The 26767-nt window shown below is 37.0% G+C and overlaps 4 protein-coding genes across 8 annotated transcripts; 1 reads left to right on the top strand and 3 right to left on the bottom strand.

Annotated features, from left to right (window-relative positions):
* The first annotated feature begins 1921 nt into the window (after positions 1-1921).
* Positions 1922-5417, top strand: LOC121806713 (queuine tRNA-ribosyltransferase accessory subunit 2-like). The gene is made up of 10 exons (XM_042206840.1): positions 1922-2152; positions 2654-2828; positions 2910-3077; positions 3396-3489; positions 3691-3761; positions 3942-3993; positions 4137-4185; positions 4349-4489; positions 4740-4859; positions 4941-5417. Exons 1-10 carry the CDS (start codon positions 1959-1961, stop codon positions 5089-5091), a joined length of 1215 nt encoding a protein of 404 aa, XP_042062774.1. The 5' UTR covers positions 1922-1958; the 3' UTR covers positions 5092-5417.
* Positions 5418-5609: 192 nt separating this feature from the next.
* LOC121809860 (serine/threonine-protein kinase rio2-like) lies at positions 5610-8739 on the bottom strand. Its single transcript, XM_042210687.1, has 12 exons — positions 8550-8739; positions 8409-8455; positions 8248-8318; positions 8040-8153; positions 7772-7947; positions 7578-7666; positions 7232-7349; positions 6982-7055; positions 6843-6890; positions 6535-6703; positions 6243-6377; positions 5610-6165 (listed from the first exon to the last, which is right to left on the bottom strand). Exons 1-12 carry the CDS (start codon positions 8631-8633, stop codon positions 5836-5838), a joined length of 1455 nt encoding a protein of 484 aa, XP_042066621.1. The 5' UTR covers positions 8634-8739; the 3' UTR covers positions 5610-5835.
* Positions 8740-12454: 3715 nt separating this feature from the next.
* LOC121808616 (GPI ethanolamine phosphate transferase 3-like) lies at positions 12455-20541 on the bottom strand. 5 transcript variants are annotated; one of them, XM_042209193.1, is made up of 21 exons: positions 20463-20541; positions 19910-20278; positions 19771-19805; positions 19529-19650; positions 18612-18700; positions 18390-18510; positions 17890-17973; positions 17473-17550; positions 17172-17297; positions 17011-17097; positions 16341-16376; positions 16196-16251; positions 15814-15961; positions 14867-15296; positions 14681-14772; positions 14001-14550; positions 13717-13852; positions 13536-13577; positions 13194-13347; positions 13037-13120; positions 12685-12946 (listed from the first exon to the last, which is right to left on the bottom strand). In XM_042209193.1, the coding sequence occupies exons 2-21, from the start codon at positions 20173-20175 to the stop codon at positions 12848-12850; spliced, it is 2835 nt and encodes a 944-aa protein (XP_042065127.1). In that variant the 5' UTR covers positions 20176-20278; positions 20463-20541; the 3' UTR covers positions 12685-12847. The 5 variants fall into 5 exon arrangements, with proteins under 5 accessions (XP_042065125.1, XP_042065126.1, XP_042065122.1 ...); XM_042209191.1 differs by lacking the exons at positions 19771-19805; positions 19910-20278; positions 20463-20541 and having other exon boundaries at positions 12455-12827; positions 12908-12946; positions 18390-18502; positions 18611-18700; positions 19529-19580; XM_042209192.1 differs by lacking the exons at positions 19771-19805; positions 19910-20278; positions 20463-20541 and having other exon boundaries at positions 12455-12827; positions 12908-12946; positions 18390-18498; positions 18611-18700; positions 19529-19578.
* A 1054-nt stretch (positions 20542-21595) lies between these two features.
* On the bottom strand, positions 21596-26152 carry LOC121806415 (guanosine nucleotide diphosphate dissociation inhibitor 1-like). The gene is made up of 13 exons (XM_042206438.1): positions 25891-26152; positions 25324-25386; positions 25160-25243; positions 24967-25074; positions 24651-24823; positions 24202-24313; positions 24016-24096; positions 23787-23849; positions 23243-23344; positions 22852-22976; positions 22254-22464; positions 22090-22164; positions 21596-21908 (listed from the first exon to the last, which is right to left on the bottom strand). The coding sequence occupies exons 1-13, from the start codon at positions 25975-25977 to the stop codon at positions 21858-21860; spliced, it is 1335 nt and encodes a 444-aa protein (XP_042062372.1). The 5' UTR covers positions 25978-26152; the 3' UTR covers positions 21596-21857.
* Between the last annotated feature and the right edge of the window lie 615 nt (positions 26153-26767).

Here is a 26767-nt window from a genome sequence, read left to right as displayed (position 1 = left end):
ACTACAATTGCAATTTACACATACTCTATATTCATAGCTGCAGTTTGTGTCCTGCATTTTCTTTCTAACCTTTTAAATTTTCCCCCCAAAGATTATCAACAATGGTTTTCTATCTATTACTTCTATTAGATAGAAGAAAAAAAGTTTACCAATTAACTAAGCAACACTTAATTGTCTTTTTAAGTGAACAATAAATGGGATTCTATATAAAATACTACTTCCGTTCTATAATAGCAGAGTCATTTCATTTTATGCACTCATTTTAGAAAAATGATAATAAATAGTTAAAGTGGAGAAATAATAATAAAATAATGTAAATAAGTTATTCTTTCTCTGACTTTATTTTATTTTCTCTTACTTTATTTTATTCACATTAACTATTTATTAAAAAAAGAACTAGAATAATAAATTTGTTGATTACACTATAAAATACTCCTACTATAGTCCAGTAGTACTAGAAAATACTAACTTATCATGGGGAATATTCAATTTTGTCATTACAATTGACAAAAACTCCTTAATCAGATAAGTAATTTGACAAACATGCTCTGAAATTTGTAAATGCTCCCAATTTCGCAATTTATAGGATTCTAATGATTAACGTGGTACATTACCATAAATGGGTTTTTTCTTTTTTTGTTCTAGACTACGATTATCATTCCTCGAGTGTACTAGGCTTTTTTTAAATTCCGACTTTGGGAGAGACGCATGACCCTCATGCGTCACCCGTTAATGAAACGCATGACCGTGATGCGTCTATGGGTAAGACGCATGAGGGTCATGCGTTTTTCAATTTTTTTTTATTTTAATTGAAAGACGGGTAAAACGCATGACACTCATGCGTCTCTCCTACAAACATAAATTCGCTCCATAGCTTAGTGGTAAGAATTATGTGTTGTCATTGTGGAGATCCGGGTTCGAATCCAACTGCCACATTGCAATTTTTTTGATTACTAGTACAAAATACTATTTAAAAATTACACGGTTACTAAATAAATTATGGGAACTTTTAATTAACATAAATATCTTAAATAATTATGTGCTAGAAATTGACATAAAATACTCCTTTTAATTAACTTTTAAATAATTATGTACTAGCAATTATTCAAAAAAATTGTAATTACTAGTACAAAATACTATTTAAAATTTGTAATTAGTAACAATTCAAAACGGTTACTAAATAAATTATTGGAACTTTTAATTAACATAAATATCTTAAATAATTATGTGCTACAAATTGACATAAAATACTCCTTTTAATTAACTTTTAAATAAGTATGTACTAGAAATTAATCAAAAAAATTGTAATTACTAGTACAAAATACTATTTAAAAATTATAATTAGTAACAATTCAAAACGGTTATCAAATAAATTATTGGAACTTTTAATTAACATAAATATGTTAAATAATTATGTACTAGAAATTGACATAAAATACTCCTTTTAATTAACTTTTAAATAAATATGTACTAGAAATTTCCCAAAAAAATTGCAATGTAGCCGCTGGGATTCGAACCCAGGTCTCCACAATGACAACACATAATTCTTACCACTAAGCTACGGAGCAAATTTACATTTATAGGAGAGACGCATGAGTGTCATGCGTTTTACCCTTTCAATTAAAATTGAAAGGCGCATGAGCCTCATGCGTCTTACCCATAGACGCATCACGGTCATGCGTTTCATTAACGAGTGACGCATGAGGGTTATGCGTCTCTCCCAAAGTCGGAATTTAAAAAAAGCCTAGTACACTCGAGGAATGATAATCGTAGTCTAGAACGAAAAAAGAAAAAACCCTACCATAAATAGAAAAACAATGAAAAAGAATTTTAATACAGTAAATTTAACGTAAAATATTTTTTTTAAAAGTTGAAACAAAAGAAAAAGACCTATAAAAAGCAGAAGCAGCCGCCGCCCGCCAAAACCAAGCAGAGGGACAAAGTAAATAAGAGAGAGGATGAATTTCAGCGTGAAGGCACTGAGCAAGGGCGGCGGTCGCTCCGGCGTGTTGCAGGTGGGCGCCTCTTCCCTTGAAACTCCAGCGCTCCTTCTTAGCACGCGCAAGGGTCTGCCCGCCTTCATCTCCCCCGACCTCCTCTCTACTCTCCCTTCCCCGGATTCCCGCCTCCTCCAATTCAGCCCCCTTCACTTGTACGCCCTACCTAACTATGCTTTCCTTCAATTTATATTTTTGTTTTTCCTCTCGCATTTAAACAGAGGTGAATCAATTGGATTGGATCATGGATGTCTCAGCTGAAGAAAAAACTTTTTTTTTCTGCATAAGTACTCGTTAAGTTTTTATAATCAAGACTGTTTTCCATAGAATCAGAAGATAATTGTGCCAAAATTTGGGTTTAAATTACTGACTTTTTGGTCTGGAAAGTAAATGTGTAATACTATTGGTGTGCTTTTATGATTAATGTTGTGGTTAGTTTATACGACATGGGTTTAATGAGAAATTGGTTAAGTATGAGAGAAAACTGAAGTTGTGCCATTGAATAGAGTTGTAGTGTAAGGTGTGGTGAAAAAAGTTTCCAATAATAGAAATCGACTAATTTTGGTGAACGGATAAAAGTGGCAAAATTTGTATGATATTTCGGGGACGTGGGGAGTATTGTACTAATTCCGCCATTTGGATTGTGACTTTTTCAGTGTGGAAGGCATATCGTTGAAAGCGGTATCTGAGATGGGAGGGCTGCATCAGATGCTTGGTTTGAAGGAGCTTGTGTTTGCAGCCAATCCGGCCGATCCTATCTTATCTGTACCGGATCATCAGAGCTCCAACAAGATTGGAGCATCCTTTGAGACTCCTTCCGGCCGCTTTCTTGTATACAATTTGCAGTTTTGTGCTTTGAGACATATTGAATTGCTTGTGTGTGACACAGTCGACAACTTTGAATTCTGGCAGATAAAACCGGGACAGTATATGGAAATGATTTCTTCAATGAGGCCTGATTTGTGGGTGACATTGGCTGATGAGGTCCCTGCTTGGGTTTCTGACAAGAGAAACAAAGCATCAATTCAGCGTACTATGAGATGGCTTGACGACTGCTTGACGTTGGCTAAAACAAATGATGTATGTGCCAAACTTGTTTCGTTTATATTTATAGTTATTCTCTGGCAATGGATATTACATCTTCAGTGTGCTTTACTGAGATATTCTACTTGCGATGTATTAAAAATATGGGCTTTACTAGAAATGTGATCAATTGCATGAAATTGAATAGCAATTGTTCTTCTGAATATATCCTTTTCTTAAAGAGGTTAAAACTGTAGTCCATAACCACTCAAGAAATTCGAAAACATGCATCTGTGATGATGCTGGACTCGTCTATTCACATGGAGACTTTTCTTCTTAATGCATTTTTTTAAAGTATTAATCGCTGAAATTTAGACAGGCGGAGCTGTATTTGGATCCATCGTAGGAGGCTCTAAAATCAATGAACGGAAATACTGTGCACAAGAAGTTTCAAGGCGAAATGTCTCAGGTGTTTATGGCTGGTTTTTACTAAATGATTTTGTTTGCCTATTAGATGTCTATTTTTTACAAGTCTTATATTTTCGTATGGACAACACTTAAGCATGGCTACTTTCTTTATTTTATTTATGCTATGTCTATATATATTCTACACACTATCTTGTGCGTAGGTTGAAAATTATTTTCAGAAAGCTATTACTGTATTGTTCAGGTTTTCACATTGGTGGCTTTGGTCTTGGAGAGAGTATGGATGAACGCCCCGCTCTTCTCAGTGCTGTTATTGTATGGATTATGTTGCTTCAGTGTAAATTATTATCTATTTGATTTTTGTTAGCTTGAAGTGTTGTTTAAATAAAAATGCCAAAGTTTGTCATTTAAGCCATTCAAACCTTTCGCTTTCAATTGAGTGTATTTGACAAGTTTGTCATTTACATTTTGTTGGTGTTTCTTTACATTTTTCAGGAATCTTTACCCGAGGATAAGCCACGCCAGATAAGTGGTCTTGGACTTCCAGGTGAATCTTCACGAGAAATCTTGGCCACTCATTAAATCTCATTAATTTTCTATCTTCAGAACAAGTCTGTTTACATCTACGATCTCTATGCTGCTCAGATGACTTTTTGCTTATTAAATGTCTTTTTGTAACCAATTTTGCAGAGGAGGTCTTGCAAGGTGTTGCTGCTGGCATCGACCTTTTTAACTCCACGTACGTTTTCAATCTTAGCTTTACCACTGTTCTGACTCACCACCGCCATCATGAAGTTTTCAACAGATAATACATACGGAGTACTTATTATAGTTAATGAACTATATTAACTATTTGTAATTTTTTAGTAGAAATTTGTAACAAAGATAACCATGTTTTACAGTTATGTATACCATCTTACAATTGGAGGCTTTGCACTTACATTTCCTTCAGAGGAAATTGAGAGACATGGTTCCGTTGATAAGCTGAGTGACACCATCAGAGATGATGGTACGAAGATCAACTTGAAGGCAACTATTTACAGGTTATTGTTCTGGTCTCATGATTTCTTAAGTAACCTCACCGTGTTTGACATTTGTTGCATGATGAAACGATTGGTAGACGAGTGGGTTCAGGTCTGTTTTGTGCTTAATTAGGAGACTTTTTTTCTCAAATCTATGTATTCCATGTTGCTTGGTAACCAAAATACCCCGTTATCTTCTTGTTAGTCGTTCTTCGTCATTTGTTTTGATAATACTTTCGTTCTTCATCATATTCGAAATTTAACTATGCAGGAAAGACACGTCTCGAATTCTAGAGGGCTGCAAGTGCTACACGTGCCAGAATCATACAAAGGCGTATATAAACCACTTGTTTAACGTTCATGAAATGTTGGCACAAATTCTACTAGAAATGTATGAAGCTATTTCCTTCAACCCCATTGCAGTTTGCATCCTTGTCAATTTTCCTAACACGGGTCTACCTCATTTCTGCAGTCATAACACTCACCATTATCTGGGATTCTTTCGCAAGATTAGAGACACGATTAGGGAAGGAACATTTGAGGAGTTTCGCCAAAAGTTTGTGGAATCTAGACGCGAGCATGCTGCACCGGCTGCTGCTGATGCTGTTGCTTTGTGTGCATGATTTGCACAACATGATGCAGTTTTCCGTTCCTTCCACTACCGGGAAGATGAGGGGTAATGTTGGAGAAGTTTTTCTGTTTTTCGTCGAACATCCTGCCCGAGATAGTCTGCTGTTACAGATGAGAATTAGGTAGAAAGAATTTGTTTCGTCTCAAGCAAAATGAGTGTAATTACACTAAGTTTTTACATTATTATCCTATAGGGTTTGAGTGCTATGTGATTGTGCTCCGAGAAATTAGTTTGCTTGCTTTAAACATAAGGAATACAGAGTATTTATTCTCAATTTTTAAATTAATGAGTTTGATTTATTATTTTTAATTATAAAAATTTTATGTTTTGTTTAAATATATGGAAATATTGAATGTAATTTTATTCTCAATTATGAAATTAATCCTTTTGATTTAATTAAGTTTAAGAAAATCAATCTGATCAGTATTTCCTCTCCCTCCTTTCAACAGAGACTTGAAACTTGTACAATTTGATAAGATTCGATGGCTCATTCCCTACAAAACAGGGCAATACACAATCACAACATTGATAATACTATTAAACAAAAACAACGATCAAAATTTATGAAAGTTTGGACTCAGGATTAGAATATATATCCCCTATCATGAAATTAAATATTACATGACATATGCATTGCAAGTTGCAGGCAGGAAAAACATGTCTTCGCGAATCCGAGCTGCTCATGCTTAGTGTTGCCTCAACATTTCACAACAGGATACAATACGATAGCCATTCCTCACCAGCTGCCTAATTGTTTTTGGATCTTTGAATTATGAGAGGACTTCCCACCTTTGTCCTTGTAACTGTTTCTAGAGGTTATACCCTTCCTCCTCCCACGGGCAGCCTGGATGGCACGTTGTCTTTGCTTGGTCAAACGCTTTTCAAGTTCAGGGTCGTCGTCATCTTGCTCCTCTCCAGAACCAGAATTATCGTCTGCTGAATCATCATTGCGCTCAACCTGTCCATCTTCTAGGGCTATGTCCCCACTTTGGCTAGGTTCGATGGAAGGATGATGAACGATATTTTGATTGGCTTCCAAATCACCTTCGTGTAAGTTATCTCTTTCCTGCAAGGAGAGATTTTTACATTCAAGAGGCAAACACACAATTCTGAGCTTAAGTTAAATCCAAAATGCAAACGCACCTCTCTATTCAAACTCAAGGATTCAAGACCATCGAGTGGGAGTGTTGCATCATTTATCGGGCAAGCAGTATCATCTTCATCCTCACCTTCTCCGGAATCAGATCCCGGATCTTCCTCTACATCCCCCTCAACAAACTGAGGAATTAACATCAAAACAGAGTCAGAATTTGAGGAATCAACTCAATATTCCATTGAACGTGTCAACTGTACATTGATAGATATTAGTAGTAGTTTTGCAGTGGAAAGCATTTTGTCAAAAGAAACTTGGCAGAGGAAAGGCTCAAGGAAGTACCTTCTCCATATCATCTTGATCCTTCCTAGTGAAACCACTTGCTTCAAGTTCCTTGTCCAGGCAACCAGAAACTTTATTTATGTCTGAAAACCGAGGCCGACAACTTCCATTTTGTTCTGAATCTGAACCATCACTTTCAACTTCTTTTTCATCAAAAGAGAGGTGAAACCTATTGTATACACCAAAAGGGAGCATAGGCAAGTGTTATTAGACCAAGATTTAAGAGCTTGGGTAAAAGTTATAGTGACATGACATCACTAGCTCCTTTTTCATTTTACAGCATAGCAATTTGTTTCTTAAACAATTACCTTTTACGGAAAAACTTGAAGATGCACTCAATATCGCGGTCAAAATACCTAAAACAAAGAAGAAATTAGAATCTCGAATATGATCCTTACTAAAGTCTCTGAAATAAATTGTTTGGCATAATGGGTTTGCAGCACATACATCTGTGCATTTCGATGAGAAACCGAAATCATTTGTGGAAAATCAATCATCGTCACCTTCTCATCATCATCAATCTACAAAATGAAAATAATGAACTGTAAATGGTGGATGAAAATATGTGTAGAACCTCAATAACAAGAGACGCTTTTAGCTTCTAAGACAATCAGAAGTTGCAGAAAACAACATGCACTGGATAAATATTCAATTAAACACAATAATGTGACCATGAAATCATAAAACAATAGCTTACCATGATATTAAATTCATTGAAATCGCAGTGAATGAGCCCATGCTCAGCCAGACGAACAACAAGACCAAGAATTGTTTCAAAGATCGTGTCAGGGTTTGGCAACTCCTTAACTTGCACACTGAACAAAACAGGATGATCAGAAGCAATTCCAGTCCATCCCACAACAAGATTCAAAAGTAGCCTAAACCAATATTGCAGTTGGAGTCTTAATAGGTATACATTTCTCTTACTTATGATTTTCTACCTGGAAATCAGTTTTAAGACATGACCAACAGCAGCAACATTTATTAACATTGTACCGACCCAGAGGAATACGTTATAGACCACACACAGCTTAAACACTTACAGTGGGTAGCCTTGGACAAGTGACATGATAACACAATGCCGATTGCAGTCCACTGCATTTGGAACAGGAAAACCATGTTCTTCCAAAGCCTGCCATAATGATGTAAAAGATTAACAAACTTCAGCACCTTCACTTTAACTTCCAACAAAAATTAATCCATCCAAAATATTCAGAAGAGAGAGGTATAACCAGACCTTCATAAAGGCAAATTCTTTGAGGGCAGCAAGTCGAGACAAGTAGAGCCAGTTAAAGCTTCTACGATGCCTCAAATAGTCTCGTTTAGACTTTACTGCTCTAAATGAAACCCTACCAAGCCTGTGTAACTTCATAGCAAGAACTGTGCCATCTTCAGTAGCAACCTCAAATATATCTTGAAAAAAGAAATAACTATAATCAATAACAATCTATGATTATAAAAACAAAAAACATAGTAAAGCTTCAACAGGTGCAAGGCATCTATACCAGACTCCTTCCCCACGCCAATCTGACGACCAACCGAAGCAAAAACTCCACGGTTCACCAATGTCTTGATCGCAAGAAAGTCGTAGCCCAAGTATGTTAACCGGAAACCATCATCTACACCAAATTCATAACCATTTTTTGATCAATAAACCAAATATATAATGTTAAGATACAGATTACAAAAACAATGAGCTTTTCACAAACTTACACTTTGAAGAGTCGTGATGCACCAGCTTGTGCTTGAGCAAATTCTTCAATACTTTATAGGTTCCGCCATGCCTAAGCGCCAACAAATACAGAAATACAATAAATCGAACAACACAATTTAAAAATAAGGCGAATTCAAATATCGAGTAAAAACAAACTTACTTGAGCGACGCGATTCGGCCGATCAACTCCGCCGGTACGATTTCATGCTGAAATAAAATAAAAGGTGATTAATTTGGACAAAAAACAAAAATAATGAAAAAAGAAGAAATAATTGGAATTGGTGGGAGAAGAGAAACAAACATTGCGCATCCCCATCTCGACGGCGGTAAGAACCCTAAAATCATCCTTGGTCAGATACCTCAATGCATTCACATCCAACTTCATTATTATCTACTGCACTCAGCTCAGGTCTACGCAGAAAATCTTGAATTTTTTCTTCGAATTTACGATGAATGATAGAAATTGACGGCGGAGTTTATACAACTCTTCAAAAAATATTCAGATTTTTTCTGGGCCTCTTTAACTGGGCCTGCTGCGTAATTCTTTTTCAACACATTTCTTTGTGGATCAAATAAATAAAAATTTCCAAAAATGCAAAGATTAATATACTACTCCTTTGTCTATAAAATAAAGGATGTCTCATTTCATTCTTTAATTTTTGATAAATGGGGCCACATATTTTACTAAATATTTCAATTCATATTTCACTACAAAACTATAATATAAATGAGATCCAAAATTTATTATCTTATGTCATCCAAGTGGAACTTTATATTGCGAAGGAAGAAATATTATTCTAAGATTTTGAAATCGTAATGTTTTAGCAAGGCTGGTGAATATCCGAACCAAAATTATTGATTAACTGAATTCAAATACAACCTAAATTGATAATTTGAACCGAACATATTAAGAAATCGGTTAGGCTACTAACTTCAGTTAATCTAAAATAACCTAAATAAACTATACACTTAAAAATAGTACTCATAAATAATCAGTTTTTTCATCGAACACGACCCGGAACTGAACCGAAACTGAAAATTTCAATTAATCAACTAATTAATAATTGATTTTCTTCGATTTCAGTTATTAATTAACCGACTAATATGGCCGTTAGAGCATCTCCAGTGGGCGGATGTCCCACTAGGACATCTACTAGGTCTTCCCAAAAACACCTCCTGCCACGTCACTAGGACTTCCCATCCCACTGCCACGTCACTAGGACATCCCCTTCCCAATCCGCCCTTCCCAAATGCTCGCTCCACATCCTTGCGCGCTGCTTCCTGACGGCTCGCAAAGTATGACTTCTTTTGTCCGAGCGGATGCTTGATTGTCTTCACAAAGACGGGTCAGTTTGGGTATATCCCATCCGCCAAATAGTATCTCATATTGTGCTGGTTGCCGTTGGCGACGAAACTGATGGCGGGACCAACGCCATTGCACTGAGCATTGAATAGGGGCGACGACTGGAGAACGTTGATGTCGTTGTTCGACCTGGCGACTCCAAAATAAGCATGCCACATCCACAGCCGGTAGTCAGCTACAGCTTCAAGGATCATCGTGGGATGCTTGGCTTTGAAGCCAGTAGTGTACATCCCCTTCCAGGCGGCGGGGCAGTTCTTCCACTCCCAATGCATACAATCTATGCTGCCCAACATCCCAGGGAACCCGTGCACCGACCCATGCATATCTATCAGACTATGGCAGTCTTCGGGGCTCGGACTCCGAAGATACCTCTCACCGAATATCGCTCTCACGCCCGCGCAAAAATTCTGCAGAGACTCGACGGCTGTCGACTCGCCAATGTGGAGGTACTCGTCGAACATGTCGGCCGCGCCTCTGTACGCCAGTTGTCTGATTGCGACAGTGCACTTCTGTAAGGGCGTGAGTCCGGGTTTGCCAGCTGCATCCTCCCTGATCCTAAAATACAGGTATCTTCTCTCTAAAGCACCCACGATATGCATAAACAGCGGACGATGCATCCTAAAACGTCGCCGGAATAAGGCATCCCCAAAACGCGGCTGCGGAGCGAAGTAGTCCTGATACAACCGAATATGTGCAGCAATGTGGTCACGGGGTATTATAGTTCGACGACGGATCGGCCGATGTACCGCCGCCTGCTGCCGCCGCTGTTCCCTCTGGTGTAGCAGCCTATCTATCGCACCTTCCATAGCGACCTCCAATTCATCCTCGCTATCACTGTCACTAGCCATTGTTAGACGTCACCACAGTTCGGAACCGCCGGTTCCGGTTCGAAAAAAAATGGAACCGGAACCGAACCGGCCAAGGATCGTCGGTTCCGGTTCCGGAACCGTGAACCGCCGGTTCACGTGAACCGCGGAACCGCCTAGGTTTGCCCGGTTCCAGGCCGGTTCATCCGGTTCGGCGGTTTTTTTTTTGCATTTTAAATTTGTAATTCAAGTAAAATATGTAGATATATTTGCATAAATAAAATTAGAATAAAGCGATGTTCAAATGCAATTTTATTGATACAAATTACAACTTTAAAATTACAAATTACAACTTAAAATTTACAAATTACAACTTTAAAATTACAAATTACAACTTTAAAATTGCAAACTACAAACAACTTTAAAATTACAAATTACAACTTAAAATTTACAAATTACAACTTAAAATTACAAATTACAACTTATTACTTAACATTACAAATTACAACTTTAAAATTACAAATTACAACAATTACAAATCGAAAAATTTAAATACAAGTTACTTACAACAATTACAAGTTACAACAATTACAAATCGAAAAATTTAAATGCAAGTTACAACAATTACAAATCGAAAAATTTAAATACAAGTTACAACAATTACAAGTTACAACAATTACAAGTTACAACAATTACAAGTTTACAACTTACAAGTGTTGACAAAAAAGACTTAGAAGATCATTAAAAGATATTCCTCATTTGATAAGTATCTTATTGGTGAAAAAGTGAGTATCTTTGGGGAAGATGGTACTGGAACACAAATTTATATATGGAATCTGGATGAATGAGGATCAGATTATAGTTTAAAATGGGAAGTTGGGTTCACTGGCGGGAGTTCGTTTCATCGTCAGACTCAGATGAATATAACACCCTGATGGCCTGATGAAACGAACTCCCGCCAGTGAACCCAGCTTCTCATTTTAAACTATAATCTGATCCCCATTCATCCAGATTCCATATATAAATTTGTGTTCCAGTACCATCTGCCCCAAAGATACCCACTTTTTTCACCAATAAGATACTTATGAAATGGAGAATAGAGAAACTGAGATTGGGAGAGAAATTCTTATTAACACAGTTACACAAGAATGGGGTGAGTAGAAATGAAGAGGATTTGGGGTATTTATAGGGGAAAATTGTGATTTAAAAAAAAATTGAAAAACACTGCGGAAACCGCCGGTTTACCGCCGGAACCGCCGGTTTTCGGCGGAAACCGCCGGTTTAGGCGTCCGTTTGAATTTTCAAAATTTGGAAAAAACGGCGGGAACCGCCGGTTTTCGGCGGAACCGGCGGTTTTGCCGGTGGAAACCGGCGGTTTCCGCCCATGGTTTCGGTCAAATCCGGCGGCCGTGGGCCCGGTTTCTGAAAAGGCTAGGAGTAGGCCTGAAATTGTGCCGGGAACCGCCGAACCGGCGGTTCCGAACCACCGGTTATGGTTAGCGAATAATTGGAACCGGAACCGGCCCGGCCGAACCGGCGGTTCCGGTGCCGGTTCGAACCACCGCCGACAGTTCCGGTTCCGGGCCGGTTCGTCCGGTTCGGTTCGGATTGGGGACCTCTAGCCATTGTAGATATACTTGAAAATAGAGATGTAGAGAGAGAAACTTGTTAACACAAGTGGTGCGAATGAAATGAAGTTCAACGAGCCGTATATATAGAGTTTAAAAAAAAATTTTATATACCGGACGTCCGACCCACGCCACAATGGCGGACGTCCGCCCGCCCGTCGCCGCAACGTCCGAGGACATCCGACATCCTTACGGGACGTCCGTGTCCGAGTTGAAACGCCACAATGGCGGACGTCCCGGTCGCCCGTCGCGGATGTCCAACCGGACGTCCGCCATTGGAGATGCTCTTAGAGACCCAATTGACCAAAAGAAAATGTAAAAGTTTGCTGTTAGAACAAGTATTTTACTTTCTTGAACTGTCACAAGCTATCCATCTACAAAATACTACTCCCTATAAACAATCAATACATAAACTAATTTTAAATTGCAGCTTTCCAATTCATTAAAACCAAATCCAGTGGATCTAAAAGGTTCAATCACAGTAAAAAAGAGTGAAGTTTCCAGAAAATAATCTGCAACTATCAATCTAGGTCAAAAAAGTTACAAAGTTTCTGAACAAATTTGCTCTGATGCTCTAAAGTAAAACGATGTACATCACTATGTATACAGTCCATCAACCTACAACCCTAAACTGCAAAAAGTTGACAGATGAATCAGCTCATCCCCGGTGTCAAAAGTGTCGTCATCAAATGTTTTGAAATCATCTCCTTCAACCCAGTAGGTGTGGTGGAGGTAACCCTTGCAGATCTCCAAGATATAATACAAGAATCGATGGGGGAAAACTGGAAAAGGTTAACGGTTTTCATGAAATATAATACAGAGCGGACAAAAATATCAGCAAGTCTCCAAGAAGAAGGCCAACCACATCAAACACAAATTTTGGAGCAAATAATCCCCAGACCTGCAATGAATGATATATAGTGGTATCATCATGTAAGGGTGAATAATACAGAGTTGGTTTAACTGCAAGAAACTCAGAATACGAGGATACCATGAGATGCCGCCTTTGTATTGCGACACATAGCATTGTGAATGTGGTTGCTATGGCTGTAATGAGTCCATACATCAAATACACCTGAAGAAAATAAAAGAATTATAATATAATTTACAGCTCAAATTCCAACAGAGCATTTGAAAATGAAACTTGCTTGGCATATTCTAATAGAGTATACTATTTTGCTCTGCTTCAGCAAATAACCGCGTGCAACGAGTGGAAGTCCAAATATAGGAAGAACGTGTGAAAACCCAAATGTGTCGATTGTGAGAAGGATTGCTTGCCGAATAAGGTTGAATTCGTCAAATCTGAAAATGAAATAGATGAAGCTCAGACAATATTGTTTGAAGGAGAAAGCAAGACACCCACAGAAGTAATGGCGTGAATTATAAAGTAACTATGCAAGATCAGTCTGCAGCCAAGCCTTTACTGGTAACATACAAGAAAATAAACTACCGATTGGCATTTAAACTAAAAGAAAAATGTGTCTTCTCACCCAATAAATGCAGCCGCATATCTGAGGCCGTCAAAAGCACACCTAAATTAATAAAAGCAAAAAAAAAATAGTTATGCCCCATACTAAGTAAAGCCTTAAACAACAATCTAAATCACGATCACACAATGTTGCATATTCTCACAATGTACTCAAAACATGGGAGAAGCACAAAGCATCTTACCAATGACCAGTACTGAAAAACATGCACACGGCCAGAAGGCTCCATTGGGTTACTGGAAGGGCATAAAAGAGTGAAGATCCAGAAGAGTTATTTTTAGTGTTCTGTTCCAATGCCATTAATCTAATTAGGCACCAACCTGTGGAGAATGAGCCAAAGAAAACATTTTAATCACAGCGGTAACTTCTAATTTACCATCGGCTTAATATTAAGTACTGAAGAAACTAACGCACTGAATTATAACATACACTATGAACTAAAAAATGTTTACAAGGTAGAGAAAGAACCTCCAATCAGCAAAGCCAAGAATGCAAGTGGGCCCTGTTTTCCAGACAACAAAATTGTGGTTGAACTACATGCAGATATCAAGGCCAATGCTTTAACAACTGTACTTTCTTCCATGTTTGAGGTTCTCCCCCTATCAATCAGTTGACCTATGACCAATAATGAGAGTTGTAGAAGTCCAAAAGCATAAATCACTTGAGGAATTAGGTTTCCTTTTATTAGCCAAAGTGAAAGGTTTGGACTGAGTAAACTACTCTCTGAGGCCAAGTTTAAGAGTATGAGCATATAGTTAAATAGAGTTCCTGCAATAACATACTTCAAAATGCCCTGAGAAGAACAAGAAGTGATGCTCTTGAACGGTAAATATGCAACGATAATAAGAGCTAACACTGGAAGAACTTCAGCAACATACATCCAGAGCTCAGAATCATTGACAATTCCCAGCATGTTTGAAGAATCAGCCTTCAAGAACAATGAGTTCACAGCCTGCTTCAACTGGCCTAATTCGATACTGATTCTCAGAAAAGGAACCAAAAGACAGAGCACAAGTGCCTGCACGTTGCAACACAAATTTAGCAAACAGCAAGGTATTATTGGTATCGGTTTACAACATGGGAGAAAAACATCAAAGTTATTGTGTATTAGCAAAGTCACCAAAGAAAAAATGATGACATAAACCTACTTCAAGTAGCATCATCTTCTTCATTATAGCATGGCGTAGTTGAAGTATCGCAGTTGTTGCCAAGAGAAAACTTGCCACTCGCCCTTCTTCAACTGCATTGAAGTAATAAGGAATGAGACAAATAGCAAAATGAATGAAGATAAAACCATAATACATAGTATTATCAGAATAAGATACGGTGCTTACGAATAAAACTGTTAGAAAGGAAACTCCATGCACGTATCAGAATTACAATACAAGCAAGATTCACCCCCAAAAAATTCTTTAAATAGCCAGAGAAAAAAGACTGGAGCCCACATAACTTCTCCAGCCTCCTGATGAGAAATACATTCAGATAAAGTGAACTTAACATGATGCAAAAGCCTATTCCCATAATCTTCAAATTAAACTCAGTCCAGTTTGATCGTGCCAGTGCAGCAACACTTTCCAGAAACATGGAATATGCATCAAGTTGATTTCTGACTAAAGGCAGTGACACAAAAGCCCCTGATATATTTCTTGAAGTGATTGACCAAAGCTCCTGTGCCCTTGAATACAACTCTGATACATGCAGCAAGTCTTTATCCGAAAATCCAATTAATGAGAAAGATGAGTAGACATCAATATATTTCTTCACCTACATAAGCAAACCCAGAGTCACAAAAGAGGGTGGCAGCAATCTATTCTTTATGTAAATAAATATTTAATGCTGCTTTCCGGAAGCACATTAATGGCTTATTTGTACATAGAAATACTTTAGGGGGCTACCTCATCCTAAGAGGAAACGTTAGTGGTGTATATGAGCCCTTTTCATAATTTTAAACGTTGATATTTCCATAACAAAACTATGCATAGGGATTAGGGACAACCTTAACCTCTGACATCAAGAAAAACTTCCTTAATGAAAGAAAAGTTGTATGTATTTTATCACTATCAAAAACTTGAACTTGAACCACACTGCTACCCTACTGCATGCGAACGATGGGAAGCATAATGATGTACTATAATATTATGAAGGATAAAAACCACCAGGGATATGGTTTTATTTGTTAAGGAAAACGAAAGAAAACCCAAGCAACCAAGTATCACCTAAGAAATATATAAGGTGCCGGGCCTGTATGCCAAAAGTGGTATAAAGATGAGGAAATGTGTACCTGCCAGGAATTAATACAAAGGGCATTCACATAGTTCAGCATCCAACTTTGAACTTCTGATGGACTTCCATCATCACCAGTAATAGACTCTTCTTGGTTCCATGTACCACCAGCCAAGGAATAGAGTTCAGAGTTAACTTTCCCAATACTGAAAATATGTCATCTTATCAGATTTTCTTTAGAATTATATTTAATTAATTATAACAAACATAGGGGAAATGAAGAACTACAGTTTTCCAGAAAGACATGCCATGAAGTGTATTGAATTTTCCAAACATAGGTATCACACGCATTACATTATCTTTGTACCAAATAAAGTGCGGGGGAAATAAAAGCAAAGAAGAAAACAAACAAGATTTGAGAGGATTCTGGTATCAATTACCTTCCAAAAGGAAATGGAAGACCAAGCAGAGCAGAGACAGTTGCAGCAAAATCTAGCTGGAAAAACAGGCCAAAATAAGTTCAATTATTTGGACAAAGTTATTACTGAGCTCACCAGCATCCTGAGATTAGTTTAATTGACAGACCTGTTGAATTGAGCTAGTGCAAACTTGCCTTCTGTGCTGTAAATTAAAACAGATAGTATTAAAGGAAGAACCGAATATTATATCGATCATTAGAGGAGTAAAAGTACTGAAATGATATTAGAAAACATGAAGCCCTTTATTTTAAAATTAAGTAGAATTGCATCGGGAAAATTTATGCATTTGCACTGGCATGAATCTATATTCGAATTTGCTATCAGGACCAACAGAACTGAGAGAAAACTTTTGGATTTCTAATCATCTTTATTAACCATGCTTTAAGCTATATTACATGTTCTTAATGGTATCGGCCAACAAAACTTACTGAAACTCATCAAGATGTCCGTGAGGACAGGCGCATCATGCCAACCTCTTCATTTCTATTTGAGTAGCCAGTGTAGAATTTTTGTTTCTGTTTTTTAAGACTTGGGAGTGTGATAAATTTCAAAGGCTAAAAGGAAGGGATATATTCAAAGAAAAATTGGTCAAGGGTCCACAAAGAAACTTAACTTTTGTAAAAGGATCACAATTATACAAACTGAGTTTTAACTCTTGCAACTTCTTTAGATTTCTTCCTACAAGATTATTTCTTATCCTGTACAGCTATATTTCCTGATCACTAAACTTTCTTCATATACAAAAGTATTGATATGGTCAGCAGATTTAGGCATACCACATCCAATTGGCAAGACGCACTTTCAGCTGCAGCAAGTAGTGTATTAGGATTCTTCGTAGTTAATGCAAAAATTGCTGTTTCCACCTGCATAGGATATTGCTGGTATTAGTACTGAGCAGTAATCACAGATCCTTGGAGAAACTAAAGAGAGACAGCACCTCCTCAGAAGTGCCTCCCCCATGGTCGCCATTGAGTGTCTGCCCATGATCTCCCATGACAAGAAGCATTGTATTTTCATGCAAACCACCAGGTCTGCTTTGCCTCTCCAGTGCTCCTACAACTCTCTGGGGCATTAATTAAATGTCATTTCATGGTTATAATAGATGGGAATATTTTTTCCAGGAAAATACTGTCAAAAGATTTTCTATAACTTGAACTGGGAAAATAGTTTTTTTTTAATTGGCATCTCTACTTGATTTTAGCAGCTACTCTGTAACAGAAAATTAATAATTTAAGTACCTCTATAACTTCATTGTATTGCTCCAATTTTTCTATCATCGGGGCAGAGTCAACACCAAATATATGCCCAGCATGATCCTGTACCATGGCTATTATATAAGGTATCATATATAAGTGCATGGTGGGAGGATATGGGTGTGGAGGGGTGAGAGAGAAGACGCAATGAAGCCCACACGGTTTGGGAATAATGGAAGTGATCAAATACATGTGCATCGATCGAATAGAATTACAGTTGTGATGGGACTTGGAAGCTAAGAAACAGATTGTGAGTGCAAAAGATGGAGTTTCATCGATACCAAATGGTTCCATCTAGGCAACTACAATTGCATCAGCCATAATTAGCAGTATGCCAAGATCATCATTTACCAAAGAATGCTACAAACTCGGTTAATGCAACTACAATACGGTTAGGCTCACCACACCGAGAAAATGTGCTACTAGCACATCCCAATCTCCTTTGTCCAGGGCAGGGAATAAATTCGCAATGCACCCATTGTCAACCTGACAAATGAAAAGTAATGAAGAATTAAAGATACAAAGAAACAAACAAATATACAGAATCAAAATTAACATAGATTTATTGCTGACAAAATTTATGCTCTCATCGAGTGTTGGGAGCAGCGAGGGCTGTTTTAGCCATTGGCTCTTGCATGACTCATAACTGTTGGTCGAATAAATATTTCACACCTGATAAAGGGAGACTTTTCCTAGGACCCTCGTTGAGTTTGACTTGGCAAGCAGTGTGTTGGCAGGAGAAAGCTTCTCCAAAATTCTAATTATTCATTCGCTATCAATTTCATACCTATTTCCTGTTATTTTGAGTGGCAGCATTCTTTCTTAATTCTAACAAAAATTCACATAAAATTCTAACTTATACAGAAACGGGTATATCTCATGATCATAAAAAATAACATTACCGTATCAAGGTCTTTGACATTAAAAGATGGAAATGGATAAGATGTAGCAAAATGATCTGGAAATAATTGCACCCATGTATCATCCCCCATCATCAGCACCCGCTTTGAACTAACTATAAGCAAAATAGAGTGTTAAAATGTGCAAGTAAAAAAAGGAAAAGAAATAGTACTATATATTAGAAATGTTCAGTTATTGAGTAAGAATCGGATATAAATCAGACCTGGTGTATCAAGTTATCTTCAAGAATTGCGGGAGCACCGAAACTGTTCCCCACATCAATAAATGTGGGAAGTCCACCAGTAGTCAAGCCCTGGATACGAAAACATTAACAATCATAGAATGAACTATGAACATACATCATCTAAAGTTAGTTGTGATGCATATGGAGTAATATTGTTTTTACCCATTAATGTATCGAATCAGGAGGTTCTTAACCCACTGAACTGGTTGATGTGGAAATTTTGTAATTCATGATTCATGAAATATGGATGCACTGGAAAAGAACATTACAAATTCTCATAGAACGCAACATAATCCAAAAGAACAAATTTGGCATTGTTTGATTAAATATAGTTGCACACTTGCATGAAATGAGGAAGGTAAGAAACTAATCTACCTACATACAAGGCATACACCTACTACTGCTCTCATGACTTGGGATGAAGCTCTAGCTTGTGCAATATGTTGAAGACACCATGATTACTTTTGTAGTAAACTATCAAAAGCAGCAAGATTTTCTTAGATCTTCTAATAGACGATGCAACAGGAGACCAAAAATGATATATTCAACACTCTATGACTAAGCCTATACATGTTTTTGCTAAGAAAATTTTCCAAACAACTATGAGCACTCAATCTCAATTCATTTACTGCATATAAAACAAAAACTTGGGGCATGACAATTATTAAATTGAAGTTTTGCAGAATCCCCTAGATAGTAACTAGATGAATCAGTATATATTAAGAGCAATACCATTGTCCCACTGACAACAAAGACAAAATTTCATAAGCCAATAAGTACATAGGTTGCGGAGCCTGATGTATTTGAATGATCATACGAGATTAAGATGGTTTAGCCACATAACATGTATGCACCTCTACTTATTCCTTACTGCAAAAGAAAATACCAAATATTCACCTTTAGACGCTGCAGGCTGGTGGTAGGGGGGTCAGCTATAGCTTTGAAAATTCTTGAAGATGATTGATTGTGAGCAGCAAGGTCATGCATCACTTGTAACTTATCCATCCACGGCTTTTTCTCTAGAAAACACATAAAACAACTCCTAGGTTAAGTGAACACAAGATTAAACCAATAATATCTGCAAGAATGCAATAAGCAAGCAAACAATGAAAATTATACTAATGCAAAAGACTACATACCTGCAAAAAATGTGCTGGGAGCGACAAAATCAAACCTACAATAAGAACGCCCCATTAACACTGGGAAACAAAAAGAGCCAAAAAAACAAACAGATAAAGAATAAATCAATCTCAGCGAGCAATTGCGAAAAGTATTAACCTGAGAGCATCTAGAACAATGATAACAAGACGGCCAACAACAGGCTTGCTCCAACAGCTTCCGTTAGTATTTTGATCACGAGGAGGAAGAAAGCAAGGTGACTCCACAACGTCGTTGCATTCGCTATATTGGGAGAGCTCCGTGCGAGTAAGAAGGAAACCTCTCGTGAAAAGCAAAATGGCCAAGCTGTGTAGCAGCATTATTCCCAAAAACGCAGCAAAAGCCCATCGCCGTCCACTCCAAAACCATTTCTCAGATACCCCCATTTTACCGTATATGGATATGATTCAGAGCTGCGATTTTAGTGTTGGTTTCCATAGCTTTGCTGTGTTGTGTTAATTCAAGCTCAATACTCAGTTAAATGTTTCACTGAAATTAGTAAGCAGTGAATTACAACTAGAACAGTGAATCACAACAATTCATTCCTAAAATGAAAACACGTCGCCCTAAAACTTTTTCTAGTTTGAATTATGGTTGATTGAGCACTACAGCAAGTCATGCAAATTACAATAAATACATCAAGCTTCTTAATTGGTTTACGCAATTAAATTACCGGGAAGGAAACTGATCCCACGCTTCGGGATCTCACTAAGCTTCTGCGAATTGGGGGAGACACAGTCGTCTGGTGTTTGTTTACTGTTCACAGTGTTGCAAAATTATACCCCCCTCCATCCCAGTAACTTTTAGGGTCAACAATGGTAACTTTTAGTGTGATCACGAGTTTTAAGAAATATAAATAAAAGTTTTTGAAAAGTTAATTGAATGTGGGATCGGGACCTGCTTACCATTTATAGTAAAAATAAAGTGTGATAATTATTGTGGGATAGACCGAAATGAAAAAGTGTGGTAATTATTGTGGAACAGGGAGTAACTTGTATTTGGACTAAATTTGTAGACTTGTAATAGTACTTATATTTGGTTCATGATACATATGTCTTATAACTTAATCTTTAATTATAGTATATTATTATTATTTTATCTAGAAAATTCTTGTTTGATTTATGTAAGAATTAGTTATAGTCAATCCCTCCTACTAAACAATTTCGCGGCTTAATCCTATATTATGTCTTATTGATATTTTAGTAAATCAAACACCATCTAAATAAATTATTCATATTTATTCGAGTTATAGTTTGTGTACACATATTACCATTAAGATTTACGAATAAATAGAGAATTCATAATTACATTAAAACAATTGTATACGTAATTTTTTAGCGTGGAAGAGTGTACAATACACACAGACGAAAAAAGAAGTAAATATATAAGTGAAAAAATAATCGTTGTGGTTGTTGGTTAATTTAATTTAATTTAATTTAATTCTATTAGACACTTATTTACAAATAGAAAACTAAAATGACACTCGACCTTAAAACCACGATTTAGTAAATACGTATAAAGTGTTTTTACCTACCGTCGCATTGTAATTATATAGCAACAAATATGATCCCAAAGGGGCATTTGCATTTTCCACGATAAAAAACATGCTTTCACAATGGCAGTGTTTATTATAAAATCTGAACTATATTTTTGCATTGGATGTCTTCCTAGTCTCAAAATTTAGTATCAATGCAAAAATAGCATAGATGTGAAAAAATGAGTGGGCCGGATAGTTTTATCAATGCAAAAATAGCATAGATGTGAAAAAAAAATCATGATGAGGAATAAAGAAAGCAAAATCACAAATACAAGAAAAGAGTTTGTTTTGATGCAAGAAGGGGCGCTTGGATAAGTTAACAAGACAGATGATAACGTACACCGACCATTGGCCGATCGCAAAGGAAAGTCTAGGCTCAGAGCAAGTAAGACCAAACTCATGATTTCCCACAACCAACAACAACATATGAAACAATTCAAGCAGACATAATTTCTCTGATTTTATAAGCTGATTTCTTCTATCCATATGACATTACTTGGATAAAAGCATAGAACAAGCAGCAGCATATTCTCATTCTTCAGCAGCACTTGCAGCACTTAAGTCAACATTAAGATCCAGAACCTGAAAAAAAAAAGAGCAAATGGTCATTTTTAGATGATAAAGCACATCTGATTCGTTATTTACATAAGATTTAAGTCCTAAGAAAGAAAGGCCTAGGTTGGGAGATTCAATTCTTACCTTTCCTGTAATCAGATTTAAGTCCTAAGAAAGAAAGGCGTAGGTTGGGAGATTCAATTCTTACCTTTCCTGTAATCAGGGTATACATATTCAGCACATCATCGACGGTAGACTCAAAATGAGTGGTAGGATCATAACTCTGTCATGCAAGGTTATGTGAGTACATAGAAAGGAACCGATAACTTATCAACTACTGATTTTTTTTTAAAAAATTGTCTAGAAACTTACTGTTGATATGAAGCAGTTGTCTAGAGAAGGCTCGTTGACTGGTTCAAATCGGTCATAAGTCTCAAAGAATATCTCATCCACAGGTCCTAGAAGATCAATACCAGGTTTGAGTTCACTATGGGGGTTATCAGTTTCTGCTTCAGTCGAGACAAAAGCAATGTACTTCCCTTTTGGGGCAACATTGTGAGAATAGGAGCAGCAGAACAGATACCTAGAAAACCAAAAATCATCGGCTGTTAAACAACATCACGGTTCTTATGGCAGGATAATGCTGGCCGGGAAACACTCACTTGAAAACAGCTCACATGAAAGATAAAATCATACTTCTAAAATCAGTTGGTTATTGTGTCTAAATCATAGTACTGTTTATGCACTAAAGTCATCTACTTAGTGCCTATACCATTTTAGCTTATGCCCCATGTAGACAAATTTTACAACACTGCAGCATCCAAATTTCAATTTAACCATAACTTGTGTGTAATAAAAGGACCAATTACAAGACAAATAAAGGATACATCTTTATCTTCTGTATCTCTCATACCATCAATCATGACAGTATAAATGATATACATGTTGCAACGTCAGGGTAATGGCTTACATGTCTGATTTGCGACCCAACTGCTTCTGGGGTAGGATAACTTGTGCTGAATTGGAATCATTGGTGTTTGGAATAGGGTGGCTCATGATAGCAATAGCTCTAGCAACTTTGCCAACCTTCCTAACCTATAACAGCAAACATGTTATTTCTAATCAAGATATCAAGTGGTAGAAGAAGAGACAAGTAAAACAAAGAGCTTAGTAAATGATGAGTCACAGGGAAAACTTCATTGTTTAGCAATTAATCAGCACAAATGTCATACACTCTGCTTGTTGAAGTACGATACGACTTCCAAAAAGATTTTAAATATCAAATAGGTATACACATTAAAATAAAGTGATAAAAAAGGTTATAAACAAAACATGGGGTGTCGAAAATATAAAGAAATTACCTTGTTTGACAGGTAGGAGGGGTCACATACAACTTTTTTGCACTTGGCTGTTTCCCCTTCGGATGTAACACCACACACCTTGCCTTCCTCATCAAACTCGACCTGGAATTAAAAAAATATTAATAATGTCAATGCACACAATACACATATTTTACAGCCAAAAACAGAACCATGGCCAAATTCACTTTAAAATAGAAAAAATCATAAGGAAAAATGGAAGTTCACAGTACATACAGCAAGTTGCAACATAGGAACATAACTTGAAATATAAGGGAAAAGACTGTCAATGTGGGTTATTGTCCAACTCACAAAGGTCAATGTTTATGATTTACGCATGCAATAACTATATGATTCCTGTTCACTTTAGGAGTACAACATTCAGCATGTCTTATCAGTCTGAAGTGCAAAATAATATCCAACTAAACAAATTATTTAACATATTTTGAGCCTAGTTTATGGGGGTGAAAAGGTCAATATATTTCAGACTTTCAGCAAAAGTTTCAGTTCAAGAAAGTAGTCTTCTGGAAAAGGTGTGAATAGATACCTTGCACTCGGGCTTGTTCAACATGTAGGTTCCACCATATACAGCACTTAGACGAGCAAATGCCTGGTCATAAGTAAAAGAAATGAAACTTAAATACTGACCAGTGTATATATATTTACATTATGGAATTGGAAGAGAGGGATTTTGAAATGCATTGTGAGCATGAAGATGGAAAAGAAAAGAAAACCAAAATAAGGATTCAGGAGCAGCAGGGAGGTTTAAAATAGACCTGGGGAAGCTCTCCAAGGCCGTACAGAGGATATATGTATGGTGACCCTCCAGCAAAACGTGCTAGAGACTCTGCATAAAGCTATCATTCAAAAGGAAAGATTAGTGCCAGGTCATGTATTGGTATCTTTCAAAAACACGCAAACAAAAAAGAACCTAACACTTGCTTCCGGAAGACAAGAATTACCTTCATTCTTTTTACAGTGTCCAATGCTGGTTCAGTTAAGTAATTGTCATCTCTATGGAGCGCTAGTGCATGACCAATGAAATCAACGGTGTTGTCATCAAGACCATACTTTCTGCATGGATTTTGATAAATTAGATGCTTAAATACTTACAAGTAAATGAAATGCACCGTATGATGCAAGCAATATCCAATGAGAGTTTGCATTTATCAAACTATGAAAAGGTTTTCATGCAAGTAGCTAAAAAGGACAGAATGAGCTGCTTATTCCTAAAAAACAAGACAATATACAGCACGTAAGTCCGTGACAACAGTGAAAAAGAATATTAACACAGTCCTGATAAACCTTGAGAAAAAAATCATAACTCATTAAATAAGGCATAGAAACAACAAGTGATAATTCTGAAGTATAAGCCTTCTGACTGATAAAGCAAAAGTTCTAGAGGGCATACGCAATGAGTTCTTTAGTGGTTACTCTTGTCAAATCCATGCCTTCGTGTGTTTTAGGATCGTTTTCTTTGTAATCTTGGACATAAATGAAAAATTTCCTTGCACGCCTCTTTTCAAAGATGCCCATGAGAGGAGATTTCAAGGCCTCCATATCAGTTGCAGGCACCTTATGAATCTATTGCATTAAAGTTACCAAATAATTCAATTAGTATTACTGCATAATGTATCCACATGAATCTGGAACACAAAAAAAAAAGTAAATAGAAACAAATGCAAACATATCTGAAGGTGAGGAAGAAACTCAAAGCAGCATGTTACCTTTCCTTTGTTGTACACAAAGCTTCCATCAACAGCTTTGAAGGACAAATACTTAGTTACGTCGGTGTGGATAAGGGCGCGAACAAGAGTACCGTTTGCCATAATATACTGAAGTAAATGAAAGTAGTAGCATTAGAAAAACAAGCATCACTAATGGATTCAAATGACATACAGCAGTGTATACAATACAAACCTTAGGGATCATATCAACATTATAATCTCTGCTAGCACCCAAGTGAGCTGGAGGCTTGTCACTTCCCCTAAACCTCTTCCAAAGCTGAATGGTCAAGAAAATTGAAAAAGTAAGATTGTGGGCAGGGGAGCAGGAATCTATTTCAAAGTGAAGGAGAAGAGCACCTGAATAAGATTAAGTGAAGTTGACTCCCCACCATAGTAGTCATTGCGATCCATGTGCAGAACCTATTAGCAAAGACCACAAAACACCAAGCTCATTACACGATTGAAATACAATTGTTGTATGTTAAAAGACTGGTTTGAGCTACATTTCATTAGATATACAGAAACATATGCACGGAAAGAAAGCTACTTGAATTTATAGACATGTCATTCTTCAGTGAAGCAAGAGAGGAGGGTCTTAGAGAAAAACGAAAGCTCACTGATATCATATAAACATTACGCTGAAAGTTTTCTATTCAAATTCAACGACATCGTATACACCCTTGATTTGCTAGGAATTCGAGTGAAATAGAATCGCAGATCAGTTTTCAAAAATCGTCAAATTTAGAGCTCGTAATAACGGGAAGACTCAAATCCAATCTGCGAGCTCATAGAGCAATATGATCCAATTCAGTAGAACGAATCCCATCAACACAAAATTAAAAAAATAAAACAGCCAATCGCTGAAGATCAAGCATTTCAGTCATCAAAAGGAGCATTATATTGAAATTTAACGCAAGAGGAAACCTTAAGGCCATCGACAGAGAGAAGACCGCTGAGGATGCATTCCTTGAGACCGGTTCCAAGCACTATCACATCGTACTCTTCATCCATCTTGATTTCCGAGTCTGAAACTTAGACAATCTGAACAGAAACTGAAAATTGACCAATTCGGGCACACAGATCAATAGGAACAATGATTTGGGGCAAAATAACTAGGGTTTTCTCCTAGAGTCCAATGAGCTGAGGTTTTCTTCAATGTCAATCCATACATAAATATATGCCGTGTTGATCGAAGGCAGTGATGTTCTTTTTATCTTCACTTTGCATCCTCCAACTACCTCCAATTCTAAATCAAGCCCCTTAAAACTTATATATTGGACTTCACCCATCAAAGTAATTGAATCAAGAACCAAACAATTCGTTAAATCACTATTCTATTTTTTTTATGAATAAATAAATTAAAAACTGAAACTCTGGTTTACATCAGACACTCGGGCATACCCGAGGAAAGTACAAGTGAAAAGCCACAAGTCGTTAAGAAAGAAGAAACATGGTGGAAACCAAGAAACAAAAAAACAAGGGGCAAGGCCCCAACAAGAACAACCTCAGTTCAAGTGACTCAACCCCAGAGAGGGCGGGCGGGCAAGGCCCCAACAAGAACAACCCCAGAGAGGGCGGGCCTCGTTAAAACCCCTTGGGGAAAAAACCCATGAAATAAAACTCCCCAAAGAGAAAAAATAGTACCCTGACGAGTGACTCAAGGTAAATGGAGTAGTATGCTATTATTTCTTCATTTAGAGCATCTCCAATGGAGAGGTAAATTGAGAGGTAAAGAGAAATAACTACCATATTTAACTCATTTTTTATAAAATTTCATACTCCAAAAAGGGTATTTGAGGAG

The sequence above is a fragment of the Salvia splendens genome, chromosome 6 (genome assembly GCF_004379255.2).
Source record: "Salvia splendens isolate huo1 chromosome 6, SspV2, whole genome shotgun sequence".
In the NCBI taxonomy this organism is placed as follows: Eukaryota; Viridiplantae; Streptophyta; class Magnoliopsida; order Lamiales; family Lamiaceae; genus Salvia; species Salvia splendens.
The sequence above is the reverse complement of the archived record's forward strand: the minus strand, read 5'-3'. Positions and strand labels throughout refer to the sequence as shown.